At 45.2% G+C, this 23,729-nt stretch overlaps 1 protein-coding gene across 1 annotated transcript; it reads right to left on the reverse strand.

Moving 5' to 3' along the window:
* Window positions 1-1,265: 1,265 nt before the first annotated feature.
* Window positions 1,266-21,906, reverse strand: LOC143932998 (uncharacterized). The gene is made up of 7 exons (XM_077455917.1): window positions 21,766-21,906; window positions 20,428-20,700; window positions 17,523-17,660; window positions 11,376-11,513; window positions 11,145-11,261; window positions 3,737-3,859; window positions 1,266-1,437 (listed from the first exon to the last, which is right to left on the reverse strand). The coding sequence occupies exons 1-7, from the start codon at window positions 21,904-21,906 to the stop codon at window positions 1,336-1,338; spliced, it is 1,032 nt and encodes a 343-aa protein (XP_077312043.1). The 3' UTR covers window positions 1,266-1,335.
* Window positions 21,907-23,729: the final 1,823 nt, after the last annotated feature.

Consider the following 23,729-nt stretch of genomic DNA (forward strand, 5'->3'; position numbering starts at 1 on the left):
TCATGGCAAAGAACTCTGAGGATCTGAAAAAACGAATTGTTGCTCTACATAAAGATGGCCTAGGCCATAAGAAGATTGCCAAGACCCTGAAACTTAGCTGCAGTATGGTGGCCAAGTCAGGTTCCGCTCAGAACAGGCCTCACTGTGGTCGACCAAAGAATTTGAGTGCAAGTGCTCAGAGTCATATACAGAGGTTGTCTTTGGGAAATAGATGTATGAGTGCTGCCAGCATTGCTGCAGAGGTTGAAGGGGTGAGGGTCACGCTGCATCAAATTGGTCTGCATGGTTGACATCCCAGAAGGAAAACTCTTCTAAGAATGATGCACAAGAAAGCCTGCAAACAGTTTGCTGAAGGCAAGCAGACTAAGGACATGGATTACTGGAACCATGTCCTGTGGTCTGATGAGACCAAAATAAACGTATTTGGTTCAGATGGTGTCAAGCATGTGTGGTGGCAACCAGGTGAGGAGTACAAAGATAAGCTTGTCTTGCCTACAGTCAAGCATGGTGGTGGGGGTTTCATGGTCTGAGGAAGCATGAGTGCTGTCGGCACTGGGGAGCTACAGTTCATTGAGAAAACCATGAATGCCAACATGTACTGTGACATACTGAAGCTGAGCATGATCCCCTCCCTTCAGAGACTGGGCCGCAGGGCAGTATTCCAACAGGATAACGACCCCAAACACACCTCCAAGACAACCACTGCCTTGCTAAAGAAGCTTATGGTAAAAGTGATGGACTGGCCAAGCATGTCTCCAGACCTAAACCCTACTGCGCATCTGTGGGGCATCCTCAAACAGAAGGTGGAAAAGCGCAAGGTCTCTAAAATGCACTGGCTCTGTGATGTCATAATGGAGGAGCGGAAGAGGATTGCAGTGGCAACCTCTGAAGCTCTGGTGAACTCCATGCCAAAGAGGGTTAAGGCAGTGCTGGAAAATCATGGTGGCCACACACAATTTTGACATTTCCACTTAGAGGTGTACACACTTTTGTTGGCAGCAGTTTAGACATTAATAGCTGTGTGTTGAGTTATTTTGAGGGGACAGCAAATATACACTGTTATACAAGCTGTACACTCACTACTTTACATTGTAGTAAAGTGTCATTTCTTCAGTGTTGTCACATGAAAAGATATAATAAAATATTTGTAAAAATTTGAGGAGTGTACTCACTTTTGTGAGAGTATATATATATATATATATATATATATATATATATATATATATATATATATATATATATATATATATATATATGGATGGGACAGTGAAACACCAAATTTATTTATTAATAAAAGAAAATTATGTGAGGAAGTTCTGTACACATCGGCCACAATCACCTTCCAAAATCAAATTTAATTCCGCCTCCAATAAAAACGCCTCCAATTTTTAGCCCTCCTTCGATGGAGACATCAAATCCCCGTTGTTTGAAATTTACCTAGAAGAGAAAAGACTGCTCAGTTGTGGGTTGGTCTGCCAGATATAACTATTACCAGTAGAGCAACAAGTGATTTTTCATCATAAATCCTGGAGTCTGCATGACAACATCATTTTACAATTCTGTGCCAGCATGCTTTGAGGCCTATGCCTCTCAGAGAACCAACCTGTGCTTCTTTTAGAACCTGCCTGTGCACTCATAGAACCAACCTGTGTTTCTCATAGAACCGGTCTGTGCCCCTCATAGAACCAGCCTGCGTCCCTCATACAACTAGCCTATGCCCCTCATAGAACCAGCCTGTGCTTCTAATAGAACCAGCCTGTGCTCCTCATAGAATCAACGTGTGCTTCTCATAGAACTAGCCTGTGCCTCATATAGAAGCAACTTGTGTATCTCATAGAACTAACCTGTTTATCTCATAGAACTGACCCGTGCCCCTCATAGAACCAGCTTGTGCATCTCAGCGAACTGGCCCGTGCCCCTCATAGAACCAGCCTGTGCATCTCAGCGAACTGGCCCGTGCCCCTCATAGGACCAGCCTGTGAATCTCATAGAACCAACCTGTGTATTTCATATAACTTGCCCATGCCCCTCATAGAACCAGCCTGTGCATCTCATAGAACTGGCTCGTGCCCCTCATAGGACCAGCCTGTGAATCTCATAGAATCAACCTGTTTATCTCATAGAACTGGGCCATGCCCCTCATAGAACCAGCCTGTGCATCTCATAGAGCTGGCTCGTGCCCCTCATAGGACCAGCCTGTGAATCTCATAGAATCAACCTGTTTATCTCATAGAACTGGGCTATGCCCCTCATAGAACCAGCCTGTGCTTCTAATAGAACCAGCCTGTGCTCCTCATAGAATCAACGTGTGCTTCTCATAGAACTAGCCTGTGCCTCATATAGAAGCAACTTGTGTATCTCATAGAACTAACCTGTTTATCTCATAGAACTGACCCGTGCCCCTCATAGAACCAGCTTGTGCATCTCAGCGAACTGGCCCGTGCCCCTCATAGAACCAGCCTGTGCATCTCAGCGAACTGGCCCGTGCCCCTCATAGGACCAGCCTGTGAATCTCATAGAACCAACCTGTGTATTTCATATAACTTGCCCATGCCCCTCATAGAACCAGCCTGTGCATCTCATAGAACTGGCTCGTGCCCCTCATAGGACCAGCCTGTGAATCTCATAGAATCAACCTGTTTATCTCATAGAACTGGGCCATGCCCCTCATAGAACCAGCCTGTGCATCTCATAGAACCAGCCTGTGCATCTCATAGAACCAGCCTGTGCATCTCATAGAACCAGCCTGTGCATCTCATAGAACCAGCCTGTGCATCTCATAGAACCAGCCTGTGACCCTCATAGAACCAACCTGTGTATCTCAATGAACTGTTCCATGCCCCTCATAGAATAAACCTGTGCATCTCATAGAACTGCTTAATTAATGAGAGATCTTGAGCTACCAATCCAATACCCTAAGGATCCAAAAAGAACAACCCGCATGTGTGAGGAGGTGTCTTGATTACTTCAAAAGTATGATTCTTAAATTATTTTAATTCCACAGAGTACATTAACCCTGAATCCAGTGTTTATTCTACATCAGTCAGGGCCAAGGACAGCAAGATGCAAAATACATTTCTGTATATAGTTATAATTGCTTAAAGTGGATGTAAACCCTCCATAGTCCATACACCCAGTGAAGTGAACGGCCTCAGATGATAACACAGGAATGAAACCAATCTCCCTACATAGGTTTTACATGTATATCTGCTGTCTTCACATTTCTATACTGTTTAGAAAGTTCAGATTGTGTTAGGAGATTTTCTCTCCCTGGTTAACACAGATTGTGATGTCTGGGCATACAGCCAAGATAGTGAAATTGCTGATTGGAGGAAAGGCACACCCCCCTCTCATCATAGGCAGAGACTCTCAAAGGTGTTTTGTAATAGGGCCTGCTCCCTGCTAATCTATTTTAGCAACCTCTCCTGACAGAAGTCTGAGAATTTCTCAGGAGTTATCAGGCTGATAACACAGGTACAGTTCGGGAGAGAGCTATGGGACTTAGCTCATTGAAGAGAGATAAAAAATACTACAGATATATGTGCCCAGCTCAAATTTCATGAATCGTGTTTACATCCATTTTAAGCCTTTGTGATGACAAAGACTGGTGGTCATAGAAAATTGTACAACAAAAGGATCTTGCGTACAGCATATACTGTATATACTCAACTCATTCCAGCCCAGTCTGTACTGCAACAAAAAGAGTATAGGTTATTATAATGGAGCTGCAACTTACATTCTTTGCCCAGTAGATGTCAGCATCGCTGCACATAAGGTAGATGCTGGACCCAACATCAGCTGGGTTGGCTTCTTCTACCTCCTTAAAGTTGTAAATGACCCTGTCATTTGCATTAGCATCCTAGGAGAACAGCAAACATGATTTTTAACATAGATATATTGAAAACTGATGACAAAAAAAAAGTGGTCCAACAACTCTGCCTTATTTTTTTAAACATTAATGCTCTCTAACATTACTCCTGAACCTTTCTCTGCTGTCCTGAACCTTATTCATATCCTTAATGTTATTTAAAGCGGTTGTATACCCTTTTTTTGAACTTGTACCTACAGGTAAGCCTATAATAATGCATTCCTGTAGGTAGAATTAATATCGCCTAAACCTGTACGGTTTAGCAGATATTTACTTTGCATGCAGCCGCTGACATTAGGTGGCACATGCGCTGTAAAGGCATGGCTGAAGGTCTGGCAGAAGTGCCAGACCTTGCCGGGAAAAAGACTCCGGCGTGCATGCGCAGGAGTGACGTAATCACAGCTTCGGCCACTCACAGCGCCGGAGCCGCGATACCTGGAAGACGCGCCGAGGCAACATGTCAGCTCCCTCAGCGTGGATCGGATGAGATACCGGCGTCTCGTTCTAAGGTGAGTATTTCATAATGGATTAGTATGCGCTGCCTTGCAGGTTTTTTTGTTTAAAAAAAAAAGCTGTGGGTATACAACCGCTTTAAAGAGGAAGTAAACCCTGATAGTAGTCCATTATGTGTCACTTACCTGACACAGGAGCCAGCGTCCATCTTCTCGGTGGGTCTCGCCTTAGACCCCATTCACACCTGAGCGTTTTGTAGCCCTACGCCTGAAGCTACAAAACGCTGGAGGGGAAAAAAATACATTATTCTCATTGGAGATGGTTCACATCTCCACTCCAAGTCGCCTGAAGCCCTACGCCTGAAGCTCAAACAAGTTCCGGACCCTTTTTTGTTGCGCGAATCGGGCTGATTTGGGCGTTTTCATTCCCATAGAAATGAATGGAAACGCTCGATTCGAGTGTTTAGCGCGACAACGAGCGTTTCTATGGGCGTTTTGACGCTGTATCTGCAATGCTTAACATTGGTGACCTTTTGCCCCGCACAAATTCGCGACAAAACGCGGCAAAAAACGCCGCGAATCGCGGTAAAAAACGCCGCAAATCGCGGTAAAAAACGCCGCAAATCGCGGTAAAAAACGCCGCAAAAAACGCTTGAAAAAGCTACGCTCAGGTGTGAATGCAGCCTTAGGCTCCATGCACACTGAAGCTCAAAAAAGCTATTTCTGGACGCCAGATTGCTGGCAGAAAACGCTGGTTGAAAAACCTGCTTTTAACAGCGTTTTATACTAGCGTTAATGAGCGTTTTACAGCGTTAGCGTTAATGGGCGTTTTTTATAAAAATACACAGAGGACACTCCAAAAATCCCACAATGCATTGAAAAATAGAATGCCGAACACTAATGAACGAGCGTTAATGAGCGTTAATGAGCGTTTGTCGTTTTTTGCCGCTGAAAAACGGCACTTTGAACGCGAATTTCTGGCGTTCAGAAAAAAGCCCATAAACTCCACTGCTCATTAAAGCTGAAAAACGTCCATGTGTGCATGGACACATAGGCTAACATAGAGTGGAGTTTATGGGCTTTTACAAAAAACGCCCAAACGCCAATAAACTGCAGTTTATCAGCTTCAGTGTGCATGGAGCCTTAATCTAGGCTTACCTGTAGGTCAAAGTGTGTTGTACGGGTTTACAACCACTTTAAGGCTGGGTTCACACTGCTGCGGGGGGAGATCCGGATGTGATTCGCACCGCAAATCACATCCGATCTCCGTAGCGATGCGAGTTCAGCCATACAGATAGTATGGCTGAATTCGCATCGCTCCCGCAGCAAACTCGCACGGGACCCTTTTTTTGGTCCGCAACAGAATCGGATCGCATGGGGGTTCACACCATGCGATCCGATTCCTGTGCGAGTCGGCAGATCGCACTGCGATATGCGGACGGATCTGGGGGTGTCATTAACATCTGGGAGTCTGGGATCTGGGAGTGTCAATGATATATTGACACTCCCAGCCGTCCGCATAGGGCAGTGTGAACTGCCGGCGGGAGTAATGCGATGCGGGAAAACGCCGCGGATTTGCGGCGTTCCCGCATCGCAGCGGTGTGAACCCGGCCTAAGGTATCATTCATGTATTCCCTTTCCTTCCTCTCCTAGAAGCTAAATAGTGTTATCCTATGTGTCCATGCACATTACTTTAGGCTATTAGGCCGGGTTCACACCGCTGCAATGCGGGAACGCCGCGAATCCGCGGCGTTTTCCCGCATCGCATGACTCCCGCCGGCAGTTCACACTGCCCTATGCGGACGGCTGGGAGTGTCAATGATATGTTAATGACACCCCCAGATCCGTCCGCATATCGCAGTGCGATCTGCCGACTCGCACAGGAATCGGATCGCATGGTGTGAACCCCCATGCGATCCGATTCTGTTGCGGACCAAAAAAAGGGTCCCGTGCGAGTTTGCTGCGGGAGCGATGCGAATTCAGCCATACTATCTGTATGGCTGAACTCGCATCGCTACGGAGATCGGATGTGATTTGCGGTGCGAATCACATCCGGATCTCCCCCCGCAGCAGTGTGAACCCAGCCTTAGTGTTTTTTGATCTTCAGCTTCCAGGAGCAGAAAAAAATAATTGTTGTAGAATTTTTGGGGGTGTTTTCCCAGCAGAAAAAAAAGCTAACCGCTCCTAACAGCTTTTTTCTAGCATTTTTTTTCTTTATGTACTGTAAAAATACAAATAAAACACTAACACTCCTAAAAGTTTCTAAAACGATACTAGAAGCTGGCACAAAAACGCTAATCAGTATTTTTCATCCAGCGTTTTTTTCTAGCATTTTCTGAGTTCATAAAAATTCTAGGGTGTATGAGCCTAAAGGGTATGTAAACCATTTTTGGTCTGTTAAAAAAAAACTCTTGAAAGGATTTTGTTTGATCTGTGAGAAATATCTGTTGATCCTGCCACAAATTATGTGAGCTGGGAACTTCCTGGGCTTTCTGTCTGTGCTGTATTGTTATCATTTCTTTTTTTGGTCCCAGCTATCACTGCTAACTACAGAACACCTCCGCCATGTTAGGAAGAAGAGGAGAGCGGGAGGAGTTCTGCAGTCCTAACAAACTTTCGGTCTGAGGCTGACAACCCTGATCCTATATAGATAAAGTCAGGAGTCAAGTCCTGGGGAAAAAAGTGTGGGAACTCCCACCCAAGATTCACTCCCCCACCAAAAATAAAATAAAAAATGATACGCCCATATGCACGAACACTTCAAAAGTGGTATTTTTCATCCAATTTTCGTATTGTGTGTATGAAGCTTAACTGTTAGTACATAAAAAAACAAAACAATCCTCAATAAACATAAATACGGTAATTCTCTGAATAATCAGCATTCATTCCATTGTGCTTCCATGCAAATGTGAACATCATGTTCTGATCTTTATTGGGGAATGTTATTTTGTATATAGAGTGTTTATGTGGTGAGTTTACACTTTCATTGAACAGAGTTTGGATAACACAGGATTAAATGGAAAGGTCATAAATAAACTGCACATTATCTGGACAGAATGGTTGGGGAGATAGTGATGTGTTCCTGCTTAGGAGATGTATGTTAGCTTGGGGGGCTGCAAACTCTGCAGGGCTCCAACACACACTCGCTGCTATTCCAACCCTTCACATATTTCCACATAAACTTCTCTCCTGGCATTAAACTTTGCCAGGTATTGTGTTCAGCTTACCACCCCAAACTGATGTTCCTCCCTCAGCTCACCTCTCTCCCTGCATGTCCTGTGAGCGGAATAGCTGTGCTCCTCCTCTGGGTTCTCTCATCATATGGCACTGAAGATAGAGGAGGGGGGATTCAGAGGGACACACAGAGAAAGTATGCAGGATACTTGGGGGGGGGGGGGGGAATGAGGAAACAGAAAATCAGGAGGGGCCGGCGGGGAGGAGCTCATCATGAGAGGTCTGACTAAATACAATCTCTTAGCAGCAGGGACCTGATCTACCCGTCAGCTAACTGTGATTGACAGGTAGATCAAAGAGGAAGCTGTCATGGGCCCCTTACTGGCAATGCCTGAATGGTTAGTCCACCCCTGGTGTGGCGCTTACTATTGCGGTTGCTGGTGTAGCACCTGCCCCACAGCTCGCATACTTCAAAGTCTTGCAGGACACTGCTGCTAATGGGAACTGAGTTCCCGTTGTGGAAAAAGTACAGGAACTCCGTTCCCATGCGTTCCCGCAGGACTTGAGCCCTGGATAAAGTGCAGAGAGTGAGCACTATCATTAAAGGGTAGGAAGTGTGTTTTTTACATGGAGGGATCGCTAGATGAAAAAAAGAAAACAAATTCAGCCACTACATCTAAGGGTCCTTTCACACGGGGCGGATCAGTTCTGATCCGCCCCGTGGATGTCCGTTTGCTCAGCGGGGATCACTCCGCCGATCCCCGCTGAGCAGGGAGATGACAGGTTCGTCTCTGCACACTGCGCAGGGACGGACCTGTCACAGCGCCGCTCTCCCCTATGGGAGATCGGATGACGACGGACCGCAGTGCCCGTCGTCACCCGATCCGATCCGCAGACGGATGGAAAAATAGCTTTTTCCTCCGTTACACTTTTTCGGATCGGAGCGGGTCGGATGTCAGCGGACATGTCACCGCTGACATCCGACGCTCCATAGACCTCTATGGAGCACCCGTTCAGGTCCGCCTGAAAAACTGACAGGCGGGCCTGAACGGGACGTCAGTGTGAAAGAGGCCTAAGGACTTGTAACCAGAAAACTGCTACATTGTAGTAGACAATAGTGGGGAAAATTTGTTTCTGGTGATCAAAGCTTTATTAGGCCCTGACAGCTGTTCGGAGGAACATCATGCTGATTGTGGGCTTAGAATATAGGAACACTAGGGTGAATGAGATCAATAAACGGTTAACATACAGAGTTAGGAAACAAATGGTCAAGTAAGTCAAGCCAAAACTTTTTATTTTGAATTGAGTTGGACACAGTTTTCTAAAAGAAGTCTAAAGATCTATATAGAAGAATCAGGATCTCCTCCCCCCTTGCTGGTGATAAGTCTAGTGATAAATAAAGATCTATATAGAAGAATCAGGAACTCCTTCTTCCTGCTGGTGATCTCTCTAGAGATAACTAAAGATCCTAATGGGGGAAACAGGATCTCCATCCTCCTGCTAGTGATCCCTCTAGTGATAAGGAAAGACCCTAATAAGGGAATCAGGATCTCCTTCCTCTTGCTGGTGATTCCTCTAATGATAACTAAAGATCTATGTAGAAGAAATAGGACCTCCTTCCTCCCGCTGGCTATCTCTCTAGTTATCCCTCTAGATAACTGAATATCTGTATTGGGGAAACAGAACATCCTTCCTCCGGTTGATGATGCCTCTAGTGATAACTTAATATCTGTATAGGGGAATCAGGACCTCCTTCCTCCGGTTGATGATCCCTCTAGTGATAACTGAATATCTGTATAGGAGAATCAGGACCTCCTTCCTCCGGTTGATGATTCCTCTAGGGATAACTAAAGGTCAATATCAAGAAATCAGGACCTCCTACCTCCTACCTGCTCCTGTAATAATAACTAAAGATCTGGGGGCTCGATGGCAGAGGGATGCCCCTCAATTGGATAATGAGGATTGAGATGATTGGGATTTACGATTCCGCACCCTTATTTCACTCCGTGACACACTCATACAATTCAAGATAGTCAATAGAGCCTACCTCACTCCCTATAGACTGTCTAAAATGAACCAGTCGAATGCTCCAGAGTGCTGGAGATGTCAGCAATCTCTGGGAGACTTTCCTCAAATTTTTCGCACATGTCCTGCAGTAGCCGGATACTGGGCGGAGTTGCTCGATATCTTGAATTCTCTGATATCAACTCCTTTATCGGGTACTATAGAAATCTGCCCACTGGGGCTTATTGAAACTCTCATTCCAAAAGTGGCGGAGAGAAATTTGGTTAGTTGCCTCCTATTTTATGCCAGAAAAGCCATAACATTACATTGAAAAAACAGACCCCCCCCCCCCCATCCATTACCTTCTGGAAGCAGCTGGTCAATAACAATCTGCCATTATACAAGAATACATATGCCAACAGGGGCTGCTAGGTACAAACAGGTTTGGTCCAAATGGTTGGCAGGACCTTCCCCTGCATCATAGTGCTGGTTGCCCATAATGATTTTGTTAAATTGATTGTTGAGTTGTCTGGCCCTGCCGGGCCATCCCTGGAATTGCTTGTCTAATTCTCATGAGTATTATGTTTGTTATTTTCTGAAATTCTTCAAAGACTAAGCCACACTAGGCCTGGGCTGTAGTCATATACCTAAATTAACTCATTTTTATAGCTCCCCTACATGGGTAACAACTTGTGCTTTAACTTGTGTGTTAAGTTGTGTATAGAAATGCTCAATAAACGGATACAAAAAAAAGATCTGGGGAGTCAGAATCTGCTTCCTCCTGCTGATGATTCCTCTGTGATAAAGATCTGGGGAATCAGGACCACCTTGCTCCAGCTGGGGATCTCTCTAGTGATAACTAAAGCTCTATATTGGGGTATCAGGACCTGCTTCTTCCTGCCAGTGATCCTATATAGGGGGATCAGAATGTCCTTTCTGCTGCTGGTGATTCCTCTAGTGAAAACTAAAGGTCTATGTAAAAGAAATCAGGACCTCCTTCCTCTTTCTTGCTCCTCTGATGATAACTAAAGATCTGGGCAATCAGAATCTGCTAATCATTCCTCTATGATAAAGATCTGGGGAATCAGGTTAGCCTTGCTCCAGCTGATGATTTCTCCAGTGATAACTAAAAATCTATAAAGAGGAATCAGGACCTCCTTCCTTCTGTTGGTGATCCCTCTAGTAATAACTAAGGATCTCTATAGATAGAGGAATCAGGACCTCCTTTCTTCTGTTGGTGATCCCTCTAGTAATAACTAAGGATCTCTATAGATAGAGGAATCAGGACCTCCTTCCTTCTGTTGGTGATCCCTCTAGTAATAACTAAGGATCTTTATAGATAGAGGAATCAGGACCTCCTTTCTTCTGTTGGTGATCCCTCGAGTAATAACTAAGGATCTTTATAGATAGAGGAATCAGGACCTCCTTCCTTCTGTTGGTGATCCCTCTAGTAATAACTAAGGATCTCTATAGATAGAGGAATCAGGACCTCCTTCCTTCTGCTCGAAATCCCTCTAGTAATGCACCACACAATTTTATTTATTTTTCCCACTGCCTGGCCACACTGGGTTTTTTTTTTTTCTTGTTTTTTTAATAAGGACTATATTTTATCAAATAACTAGCATGGCATTAGGTAGCAAACCTACGTGTGTGCGAAAGTATTCCACCCCCTTCAGCAGGGCGCTCAGGGCTGGTGTTTTGTCCTCTTCCATTCTCAATACAAAGCATTCTGTGCTGTTTGGTTTCCTGAAGGCGATGAGTTTCTATTAAGAAATAAATAAACACATTTTCAAAGCTCGAAAATAAAAATGCAACTTCTAGAAGTATTGAAAATCACATTATTGAGTCCTGAGCATGAAATTTACTTTAGAGCTCACCTTCTGATAATCAAAGAGAAAAGTGCCGGGATACTTATGACTGCGGACATAAATGACAGCTACTTCATCCCGCTTATTGACAGAAATGGTCTGCACAATTTTCTCTCCTTCCGCATTTGCAAAAGCGACTGTCACAATCTAAGAGACACCAGAATGATATCAAGACAAATAGCAAATAAAAAAAAATCAAATTAGTTGGAGGAGGTGGTGGTGGTTGGGGAGGGTTAGGTGTGGGACAGAGCAAGTTTTTTACTGAAAGGACTGAAAGGAGAAGAAGCCGCACAAGGGAGAAATTATACTAGCTGTTTATCTCCACTTTTTATTTATTATTACAATTTTAGTGAAACTTATGTTCTAAACATTTTGACACCAGAGCCATTTTCACTTTTTCACTATAGACCTGTGTAGCGCACTACTCCCTTGGGAGCTTCAAAGTGTGTTCTTTACCTTTGTGTTAAATTGTTCCATTCCTCCCATGCAAGAATCCACAAGCAGCAGACAGTCCTTGAAACTTAATAAAGCTTTATTGCTTAAAGGGGTTGTAAAGGTTCGTTTTTTATTTTCTAAATAGGTTCCTTTAAGTTAGTGCATTGTTGCTTCACTTATCTTTTCCTTTTATTTCCCTTCTAAATGTTTTTTTTTTCTTTGTTTTCTTTGTCTGAATTTCTCACTTCCTGTTCCTCCTCAGTAAGCTGTTCTGGCTGACTAACCACCGCTCGGATGATGGTGTGAAGTTTACTGAGGAGAAACAGGAAGTGAGATATTCAGACAAAGAAAAAAAACATTTAGAAGGGGAATCGAAGGAAAAGGTAAGTGAACCAACAATGCACTAGCTTAAAGGAACCTATGTAGAAAATAAAAAATGAACCTTTACAACCCCTTTAAACTTGAAGAATGTTACATTGGACACAGAGGATATGAGTTGCCTCTGATAATCTGGTTCCTGATTCTGATTCCCTGTACTTTCCTTTGATGAACCAACCAGCATCCCTCTGAATGATGCTGTGGGTTATGGATGTTAAAAGTCCCAGGCCTCACCACCAACCTTGACTCCTGCTATCCGCCCAGTGTCAGTTCTGGAAAGTGTCACTCACTAGGTCCTTGAACACAAGTGAATTTGACAGATAAGCACTGCTGGGTTGCACTCCTTTTGCTCTCTCCTATCGACAGTCCACGATTGCCACAGAAGGTCGATCCCAGTTTCCTCTGTCCGTTTTTCATCTACTTCCTCCTCCGCATGATCTGGTACATCCCAGGCTGGGGCACCCAGTTTTCTCCTCCAGATTACATAGTGACTGCGTGGGTTATCCAGCACTGAGGTCTCTGAACCCTCAGGCCTTAAAATCCGCTCCTGCTATCCAGCAATGGGGTCTCTGAACCCCTAGGCCTTCAAGCCTGCTTCCACTGCACACTACATCTCTTCTGCCTCTCTTCTCCAGCTTCTCCTGCTCCTGCCCAGAAGCATGTGACCCCCAGCCTATACACAAGTCCTGCTCCTGCCAACACAAATGAATGATTGGTCCAGAGCTCTCCATATAAGCTGCCTGCCACTCCAGTCCCAAGATCAGCCTCCCTTCCAGAATATTTCCACTGAAAGGTAAAGGGGATCTCTCTGAGCCAGAGTGTAGGTGGCCACACCCCCATCTATTCTATTACTCCCACCTCCCAAAATAAACAACCAGGCCTAAAAAGCGTAAGACCCTGGCCAAATTTACCTATCACTACCTACACCTATTAACCTCCCTGGCGGTATGATTATTTCCGATTTTAGGTGCTGAAAGCGGTACAATTATTTTGCATGAAAATTTGGTGTTTTATATTGTAGGCCTGTAATTCTTAGGAATAACTCACTTAAATCTGTCCAAACCATAGTCTAGTAGACATCCCGGGTATGATAAAATTTGAAAAATGAAATCATAAATGATAATATAATAAATAACTATAAATAATTATACCAAATAATAATATAACAATAATAAAAAATATTCAATAATGTAATCAAAATCAAAAGGGCTCATTCACATGGGGGGTATCTATCTGTACACCTCTGTGCGGAGTTGCTATCTTCATCTGCACAGGATGCACAGAGGTTTTCCATGCAGACCCAACCAAGCAGGCAGGGCACTAGCTGCATAGATCTGCACAAATCTCCACGTGCATCCCAGTGTGTACATCTTTGCAGGTTGTAAAGACAGTTTAGGATGAAGACAGACTGCATTTTGATCCTTGCGGCGAGCAGACCCACATGGATGTTCACTCCAGCAAGCGTATGGAGGTCCATATGGGTCAATGCAGCCAGTAGTCTGTCACTGCTTTCAACAGGCTGCCTGCGCTGGTCTGCACAGAACACCTGTACATCCTGCGCTGATGAAGACGGCCCCTTCGCACGGGAGTACAGATAGGTATGCTCATGTGAATGAGACCTTAAAGCGGAGTTCCGGCCAAATGTAAAGAAAAACTGTTTTATTGTTCCTAGCATTATTACTAAATAAATACAATAACGAATATACAAAGTTCATTATGTATTTAGTAAAAATATAAATTACTTACTCAATATTTCTCCCTCCTGTTGTGGCTGTTGCCATCATGATTGTGGGCACGTGAAGCCCAATCGATAGCTCTTCCTGGTTTGCTTTGGAGAGGTGCATGCTGGGTAACCAGCATGCACTTCTCGATCTTGCGAATGCGAGATTCACCGGTGGCCGTAGCATGGATTGTTTCTAAAGTTGCCATTACATATGGCGGCAATGGAGGACGTTCTTGACTGTTGCTATGGCAACATACATAAACACATCACGGCGCTGTGATCCGCCCTAAATCATGACATTTCCTGTCAGCAAATAACGCAATTTTTGATCACAGTACTGCCCACAGACTCATGGGAAATGATGACACATCAGTTCCCAGGAGCACAGGCGAGGGAGGAAGTGGCAGATTAGGAGGACTACATAGCAACAGGGCGATTCTGGTAAGTAAAAACATGTTTTTTTCCTCCAAATCTTTTTTTTTATAGGTTTATAGTAGTCTAATGCTGAAAAAAAAAATTTCAGGGTGGAACTCCGCTTTAAGTTTAAATTTTACAGTTTGACCAGTGACTATTTCATGTCACTATAGATTTTTTTAAAATGTTTCCTATTCATTTTAAAAGCAAAATATTAATTTTAATACATACAGTTGAAAAGTTATTGCCAAACAAAATGCAGATTTTGATTACGTTTTTAAAAATAATGTTTTAAACGATTGCTCTAGAACAGCCATTCCCAACTTTTTTTTTTAACATGGAGGAACCCTTGAAATACTGCAACTTTCCATTTATAGGAGTTACTGAACGCTAATTAAGTATAAAAAAAATGATAATAAAGGGTTAAATAGCAAATTTTGCTTCTTCAGAACTTGTCTGTTATTACACTGTATCAGTGTTTGCGTAAAACTATTATTATTATTCAGGATTTATTATTATTCAGGATTTATATAGCGCCAACAGTTTGCGCAGCGCTTTACAATATGAGGGCAGACAGTACACTTACAATACAAATCAATACAGGAGGGATCAGAGGGCCCTGCTCGTTAGAGCTTACAATCTAGAAGGGAGGGTCAAGTTGAAACAAAAGGTAATAACTGTGGGGGATGAGCTGATGGAGAAAATGAAAATACAATTAGGTGTGGGTGGGGTAGGCTTCTCTGAAGAGAAGTGTTTTCAGGGATCGTCTAAAAGCTAATAAAGTAGGAGATAAGCGGACAGATTGGGGTAAGGCATTCCATAGGATTGGGGAGGCTTTGGAAAAGTCCTGGAGGCGAGTATGGGAGGAGGTGATGAGGGAGCTAGAGAGCAGGAGGTCTTGAGAGGAACGAAGAGGACGAGAAGGTTGGTATTTAGAGACTAAGCTAGTGATGTAGCTGGGGGCAGAGTTGTGGATGGCTTTGTATGTAATTGTTAGTATTTTGAATTTAATTCTTTGGTTGAGCGGAAGCCAGTGGAGGGATTGACAGAGAGGAGTAGCAGACACCGAGCGATTGGTAAGGTGGATGAGTCTGGCAGCGGCATTCATAATGGATTGAAGAGGTGATAGACTATGTAGAGGTAAGCCAATGAGAAGGGAGTTGCAGTAGTCAAGGCGAGAGATGACAAGCGAGTGAATTAAGAGCTTTGTTGTCTCATTGGTTAGAAAGGGGCGTATTTTGGCGATGTTGCGGAGGTTGAGGCGGCAGGATTTGGACAGTGATTGGATGTGTTGCTTGAAGGAGAGTTCAGAGTCCAGGACTACACCTAGAACCTTGGCATGAGGGGATGGGCTTATGGTTGTGCCATCAATTTTGACAGTGAGATTAGGGGAAGGGGCATATGGGGGAGGAAAAATTATAAGTTCGGTTTTGGATAGATTGATTTTGAGGAAGTGGTGTGACATCCAGACTGATATATCTGATAGTAAATTAGTGATACGTGAGGAGACAGAGGGAGTGAGCTGAGGGGTAGAGAAATAGATTTGGGTGTCGTCAGCATAGAGGTGGTATTGGAAGCCGTGGGAGGCTATCAATTGACCCAGGGAGGAGGTATAGATTGAAAATAGGAGTGGTCCAAGTACAGAACCTTGGGGGACCCCAACAGAGAAAGGAAGAGGGGAGGAGGAAGTAGAGTTGTAAGAAACGCTAAAGGTGCGGTTGGATAAGTAGGAAGAGAACCATCGTAGAGTACGGTCACGGAGACCAAAGGTGTGGAGTTTTTTGAGAAGGAGGGGGTGGTCAACCGTATCAAAGGCAGCAGAGAGGTCCAGGAGGAGGAGTACAGAATAATGTCGTTTGGTTTTGGCCGTTAGTAGATCGTTTGTTAGTTTTAGGAGAGCAGTTTCTGTGGAGTGTTGAGGACGAAATCCAGACTGAAGGGGATCAAGAAGGCTATTATCAGCGAGGTGGTCACTCAGTCGGTTGTAGACCAGACGTTCGAGTAGTTTGGATAAAAAGGGGAGCAAGGAGATGGGGCGTAGGTTGTTTGGATTGGATGGGTCCAGTGAGGGTTTTTTAAGTATGGGTTTGACAAGTGCATGTTTTAGAGAGTTGGGGAAGATGCCAGAAGAGAGGGAGAGATTGAAGATGTGAGTTAGAGAGTGTAGCATAGAGTCAGAGGGTGAACGCAGCATTTGCGAGGGAACAGGATCCAGAGGGCAGGTGGTAAGGTGGACATTACCAAGTAGTTTGGCAACTTCGTCTATAGTGGTGGGGTTGAAAGAGGGAAGTAATGATTGTGCCTGTGGGCATGATGAGTAAAGTGTGGAGGGTATCAGAACAGTAGAAATCTCCACCCGAATTGTATCAATCTTCTGTTTGAAGTGGTTAGCAATCTCCTGGGCAGTGAGTGAGTTGGCGGGTGGAGGCGGTGAAGGACGAAGTAGAGAGTTGAAAGTAGAGAAGAGTTGACGGGGACGGGATGATAGGTTGCTGATGAGAGTGATAAAATAGTTCTGCTTGGCAGAGAGGAGGCTAGAATTGTAATTTTGGAGGGCAGATTTATATTGGTTGAAATCTCTCTGAGACTTGGTCTTGCGCCACAGGCGCTCATGAGCACGACTACGTTTTTTCAGACTTCTAGTGGCATCTGTTTGCCACGGTTGAAGGGGTCGGGGCTTGATTCTGTGTGTAGAGAGGGGGGCCAGTGAGTCCAGAGAGGCCAGAAGTGAAGTGTTGTAGACAGAAGTGGCTAGGTTGGTGCAGGATAGGGGTGAGATTTTGTCGTAGAGGTTGTCAATAGCAGAGTAGAGAAGAGAAGGCTTGAGATGACGTAGGTTTCTGCGGGTAACTTTAATGCGGTTGGAGGGAGAGGAGGTGAAGGAGAGGGAGAGGGTGAAACTAATAAGGTGGTGATCAGAGAGAGGGAATGGATAGTTAGAGAGGTTGCATGGAGTGCAAAGGTGAGAGAAAACGAGGTCAAGGATATTGCCTTCGGAGTGAGTAGGATCATGTATCCACTGTTTCAGGTCAAAGGAGGAGGTTAGGCTGAGAAGTTTGGAAACTATAAATCAAGCCATTTTTTTTTTTTAGATAGAGTGGTGCAGGATTGGAACCCTGTTAACAGGAGCTCAAAAAAAGTTTTGTCTATGATGCTATATTGCTATTGGAGATTTTCCTTTACTTTTCGGGTGAACATTCACTGACCTGTTCTGTGTGCTTCTGCGTCATGTGGACTCCAATTAAAGCTCCAGCGACAATGATCAGAGCTAGAATAATGACAACAGAGATTCCCACAGACCACTTCTTCCTGGTGTCCCCCGATTTGGGAAAGGGGTTGTTTAGCTGATAGTATAATTAATAGTACAATTAACACATTTGTTATTTATGTATTACTATATTTATCAGAAGTATAACTAGAGGAGGACATGGCTCAATATCAAATTGTAAGTAACAATTTGTAACAAATAAGTAACTGTGAATTAGGGTTTATATCAGCGGTTTTCCACCCCATGTCCTCAGTGCCCACTAACACGCCAGGTTTGCAAGATAGCCAAAATACATCACAGGTGATATAATTTGCTGCTCAATGATTACAGTATTCTAGTCTGCATCTCCCCAAGGTAATACTCAAAGTAATTGTAAAGGATTGCTTTTTGTTTTTTCTAAATAACAAACATACCTCAACTACTTGCTTAGTCAACTTACCTCAACTGTGCAGCTTCTGGGGTCCTTGGTGACTCCTCCCCACATCAGATATCCCCCCCTAGGAGAAGAGCTCTCCCGGGGTGTTACCTTGCGGGTGCGCTCCCGAGTCATTCATTCGATGTTCATAGCCGCCAAATGTATGACTTGACCCCGCCCCTGGCACTCGCATCATAGGTTTTGATTGACAGCAGCGGGAGCCAATGGTTGCGCTGCTATCATTCTAGCCAATCAAGAGCCAGGACCCCGTGGAGAGAGGGACGGCACATCCTCGGTGAGGGAATTTCGGGGCTCAGACAGGTAAAACGGAGGGGCTACGGGGTCGGTCACTGCAAGGTGTTTTTTCACCTTAATACATAGGATGCATTAAGGTGAAAAAACACAAGGGTTTACATCCCCTTTAAAATCTGGCCTGTTAGTGGGTCCTGAGGACAGGAGTTGAGAACCACTGGTTTACATGAACTTAAAGCCAAAAGCTGGCCATAAATCTTTCTAATCTCTGCCAGTTCAGTAGAAACTTCCTGAGATTCGAAACATGTAGTATGGGAAGGCTGAATGAACCCAAGTTGATCGGTCGGTCAACTTGAGTACAACCAACCTGCCCAATTTTACATGGGATTATTGCAAACGGCTGTCATTGTGTGACTTCCCATGGTTGCAGGAAAGAAATTTGCTCCATCTATGGCCGGTGTTCTGGCATATAGCGTCCGTCCATCGGATAGTGTCCGCCCTGTACTGCGCAGGTGCAGTACAGAGCAGAAGGAGATTCGTAAAAAATCTCCGAAGATGAACTGCGCCTGCGCCGTGAGTGGAGGTGCGAGCCACACCATCCAAGTGGACATAGGGCTGCAAATATTAGAAGGCCCCTCGCGGCCTCGCTTCTCTCGCCACGCTTCGGGCACGGCCTCGCTGCGCTCGGCTCTTTTTATTCCAACTCTATGTCCACTTGGATGGTGGGGCTAGAACCTGGACTCGCGGTGCAGGCTCCGTTCATCTTCGGCTATTTTCGGAATCTGCGTGTCCTGTGTACTGCGCATGCACAGTACACAGCGGACACTATCCAATGGGGGACACAATGTGATAGGACAACATTCTAAGTTTAGCTACATAAAAAAATACAGCATAAGGGAAGGTACTTATAGGAACAGAGGATGGGTGGAAGGGTTGGGCACAGTTGTCACTCCAGGAAATTATATTATAATCCCCACAGCACCAGAAGATTATCTCTGTGGGGTGGGGGGGGGGGGGTAAAGTACTTCAGATTTCTACTAAAGCTGGATAGTAGCAGTTTGTTCTAAAGGTTTTATTTTGAAGTGGTTCTAAAGGCTTAAGGCTATAGCCAGTGGCACTGATCATGTGGGGAAAACTCAACAGGTTGGTTATATACAGGTTGATGAGTAGATTGACTTCTAGACAACCAGCCTACCTATACATGGATTGAAATTTGGCCAGTCCCTGCTGAACTGGACGAGTTTTATTGGGATTTTATGTGATAGACCGGCATAAAGTGGCACATAATTGTGAAGTGGAAGGAAAATGATAAATGATTTTCATTTTTTTCTACAAATAAATATCTGAAAAGTGTGGCGTACATTTTTATTCAGCCCCCTTTACTCTGATACCCCTAACTAAAATCTAGTGGAACCGATTGCCTTCAGAAGTCACCTAATTAGTATATAGAGTCCACCTGTGTGTATTTTTTTTATTTTTTTATCTGTTTATTGATTTTCAGAACACATAAGAACAACATACATTGGTCATAACAGACATCAGGGTGACCATAGCAGGAGACATGCCACCAGGTATTCAGTCATGTAGAACATAGCAGGAGAAAGGGGTCACCATAGTAATTACAGTAGATTGGCCTCCAGAGTTTTTAACTAGTGGAGAACTTGGGTATACCGATCAGAGGAAGACATGAATATTATGCAGCATTACACATTCATTATCATTATTATTTATTTATTATATTCATTATCCAACAAAGTATATCCTGGGGAGCTGGATAATTAGGGGGCTTTGGTGGCTGTAGATGGGTCTGCAAGCCATTTGGACCAGATCTTGTTGTATTCTTCCACAGGGACAGGGGAGGAGGAGTAGGTTTGCACCAGTATAGGGCAATGGCTTTGCGGGTATAAAATAGGAGTAGCCCAACCAGAGTGTGGCCTGCTACCGTAGGGATTATTTGTTCTATTAAGCCTAACATGCAGATTGCCATAGAGAGTTGCAATGGTATAGTGGTGACTTGGGTTATGCAGTTCAATATCTCAGTCCAATACCCGATGATGGCCGGGCAAGTCCAGAAGATGTGGGTAAAGTCCCCAGGGATTCCCTACAACGCCAACACTCAGGGGGAGTCGGGATTCATTTTGTGTAGTCTGTGGGGGGTAAAGTATGCGCTGTGGACCATTTTGAACTGAATCAGTCGATCCCTCAGTGAGACGAGGGAGGTGAAGGGGAAGTTCCATATGTCATCCCAATCGTCATTGTAGAAGTCTGGAATGTTGTGCGACCATTTAGATCTGAGTTTCTCCAAAGATGGCAGGGAGGTCATTTTTAGGTGGGAATATAGCTGGGAGGTGGGTTTCTTTGCAAAGTCCAATCTAAGAAGGTCCTCTAATGCCAACTGGGTCAGTTGCGGGAAAGAGTGCGGGAACTGGCAGCTAAAGGCATGGGAAAGCTGTAGAAAACAAAAATAGTAGGACTGAGGAATGTTAAAGTTGGAGATCAATTTGGAGAGCGGGGCCAGGGATTGGTTATCCACCACCCGAGCCACTGTTGTGATGCCAAATTTGGTTCAAGCATACGTCTCAGGCAATTTATAAATGTGCTCAAGGGTGGGGTTCAGCCATAGGGGGGCACCTGGGAAGATCGCATTTTTAGGGTAACATTTTATTTTGAGACCTGCCCTACACGCGCGCAATGGGTAGGGGACCACGAAAGAACAAAAACTTTAGCGCTTCCAGTGATTTCATCACAGCCGCCTCGACTAAGGTTTCTGGCTTGGTTATATTCGGCTGGAGCCACCAAACAGCCGTGACTAGCTGGGCAGCCAGAAAATATTTATATATATGTGGGCATGCCAGGCCGCCCTGGGAGGACGGATCGCACCAGCGTGGACCAGCTGCACCTAGGGGACTGGGAACCCCATATGAAAGAGACGAGGAGGCGATGCAGATGAGCGAAAAAGGATTTGGGAATCCATTTCAGGGAGTGACGAAAGAGTGTAAATTTGGGCAGGATTTTTATTTTATACACATCAACAATGAGAGAGGTAGTGATTCCCATGCAACCGAACCTCCTGGACTACTGGTGATAAATTGAGGGATATAAAGTCTGAAGTCTGTCTGGAGACCACCACCCCTAGATACTTAAACCCACTGCAGGGGGAATATCAGAGGGAGCAGTGGAGCGAGCTGCAGGGTCTATCGGGAACAGCAGGGATTTCCCCCAATTGACTTTTAGGCTGGCAACAGCAGAAAATGATTTGAGGACCTGTAGAGCCCCCCTGAGAGATGAATCTGCATCATTGAGGAAGAGAAGCAGATCATCCATGTACAGGGCCACCCTCTCCTCCAGCCATCCAATACACAGTCTCTTGACATGTAGGGAGGTGCGAAGGGCCTCTGCAATTGGTTCCATCATGATAGCAAACAGTGCCGGAGAGAGAGGGCAGCCCTGCTGCATGCCCCTGGACAGTGGGAAGGACTGTGACAGCCCCCCCCCCCCCCCCCAGTTTAATTACCGATGTAGGATCCAGATAGAGGACCTGCAGCCAGTTGATGAATATCAGGGGGAATCCCATTCTGCGGAGGACCTCCCAGAGAAAAGGCCACTCACCAGTGTCGAAGGCCTTCCAAGGAGGCGACCACTCTGGTTCCCTCATTTAGGTATTGTGCATGTATATTAGTGAAAAGGCGTCTCAAATTTACATCAGTCGCCCTATTAGCCATGAATCCAGTCTGGTCAGTCTCGATGATAGTGTGAAGCAGGGGCTGTATTCTCATGTTCAGTAATTTAGTAAGGACTTTAAAATCAATGTTGAGGAGGGCAATAGGTCTGTAGGAGGAGCAGGAGGTGGGGTCTTTAGAAGCTTTATGGATTAAAAAAAACATGAGCATGACTCATAGAAGCTGGGAGTGCACCATCCGCCAAACACTGGGAGTACAGTTGTGCTAGCTTGAGGGCAAGCAGGTCCTTATGAGTTTTGAAGAACTCAATGGGAAGGCCGTCTGGACCCGGAGATTTCCCAGAGGGGAAGGACCTAATTGCCTCCAGTACCTCCTTTGGAGCAATCGGCCTCACCAAAGATTCCCTCTCCCCCTCTGAGGTCCAGCCAGGGTGCAAGGTCCCCAGGCTGGAAATCAGAGGTTAGCCCAGAGGTATTGAGGGAGCTGTAGTAGAGGCGAAACACCTCCAAAATGTCCGGCAAGGAAGAGACTTTTCACCCGAAAGGGACACTATGCTAGGTACCACCGTCAGAGGTCTGTCATGTTGTGCCAGCATCGCCATAGGTGACCATTGCGGTCACCCTGTTCAAAGAGTTTGTTTCGGTAGAGGTCTAGCCTGGTGACCATAGTGAGATGTAGGTGCAGTTCCCATTTAGCGGCGTTGAGGGAGTCAAAGTGTGCGGTAGTGGGGTCAGCAGCATAAGAGTCAGACTGGGAGTGTACAGTGGCGTGGAGGGCAGTCGTGGTTGTGGTTTGTTCTCTGCGAATCCCTGCAATAGCGGAGATATACTGCCCTCTAGTAAAGGCTTTAAAGGCGTCCCAGGTCACCCCCGTGGAGGAGGACCCCACATTGATGTCCCAATATTCGGCCAGGCGAGGCAGGATAATGGTTGTCACGTCCGGATGGAAGAGTCAATGAGTCCCCAAATGCCAGAGGGCTGAGGTGTGAGAGGAGGAGGAACGTATGCTGAGAAGTAGGGGACTATGATCTGAGAGACCACTAGGCAGGTATGAGGCATCTAGAACATCTGTCATCATAGTCGGGTTGGCAAATGCTAAGTCGATATGGGAGGAAGTTTTGCGCGTGGTGGAGAAACAAGAGTGGGCTCTGGTCGTGGGATGCTTCCATCTCCAGACCTCAGTTACTCCCAATGCCTGAGCCCAGGAGAGCAGTTCTGCCGGAAAATTGCTTGGGGGGGGACAGGCCTGTCTAGGTCTGCAGCCAGTATGGCAATGGTATTGAAGCACCGGACAGGAAATTAAAGGTAGGGGTGTCACGTATAGTCATTGCGTTCTTGTAAAGGGAAAAAGAATGGAAGGGATATAACCCACCTAGGTAAGCATCTCAGGAGCAGTAACAACTCAGGAAGCCCATATGCAGAAAAGTCTTGACCAATGAAAAACAGAGCAAACAGTGATCATGTCGGGCCTATACCCAAAACAAAACTTTAAATCTTTGGTGCTTAAACTCGCAACTGTTTAATGGTGGGTCCCAACACTTGCAGCAGTCCTGTATTAGGGCAAGCAGGCGCTGGACATCAAAATCCCTGCAGTTGTGATCAGGTTCCCCAAGACAGGGAGGGAACTGCCTGTCAGCCCTAGCCGGCACTGGTTGGGTCTGGGGGAGGGGGGGTAGGCAGATAGGAGCTCTAGGTGTTGAAGGAGGAGGTGCTGGAGCAATGGAGCTAGGAAGATAAGACAGGAGAAGGGGATGTGGAAAATTGGAAGTAGTTTCAGCAGAGTTTGGTAAGTCCGCTCC

The sequence above is a fragment of the Lithobates pipiens genome, unplaced genomic scaffold, assembly GCF_037356315.1.
Source record: "Lithobates pipiens isolate NorthernLeopardFrog02 unplaced genomic scaffold, aLitPip1_a1.2 Scaffold_27, whole genome shotgun sequence".
Classification (NCBI taxonomy): domain Eukaryota; kingdom Metazoa; phylum Chordata; class Amphibia; order Anura; family Ranidae; genus Lithobates; species Lithobates pipiens.

Excerpts from the sequence above, each read along its gene's own strand:
- LOC143932998 (XM_077455917.1), bottom strand. The coding sequence starts at position 21,906 with ATGAGGGAACCAGAGTGGTCGCCTCCTTGGAAGGCCTTCGACACTGGT. Across the intron at positions 11,262-11,375 it reads TTCTCTTTGATTATCAGAAG|AAACTCATCGCCTTCAGGAA; the intron begins GTGAGCTCTAAA and ends ATTTCTTAATAG. Across the intron at positions 1,438-3,736 it reads ACATCTACTGGGCAAAGAAT|GTAAATTTCAAACAACGGGG; the intron begins GTAAGTTGCAGC and ends TTTCTCTTCTAG.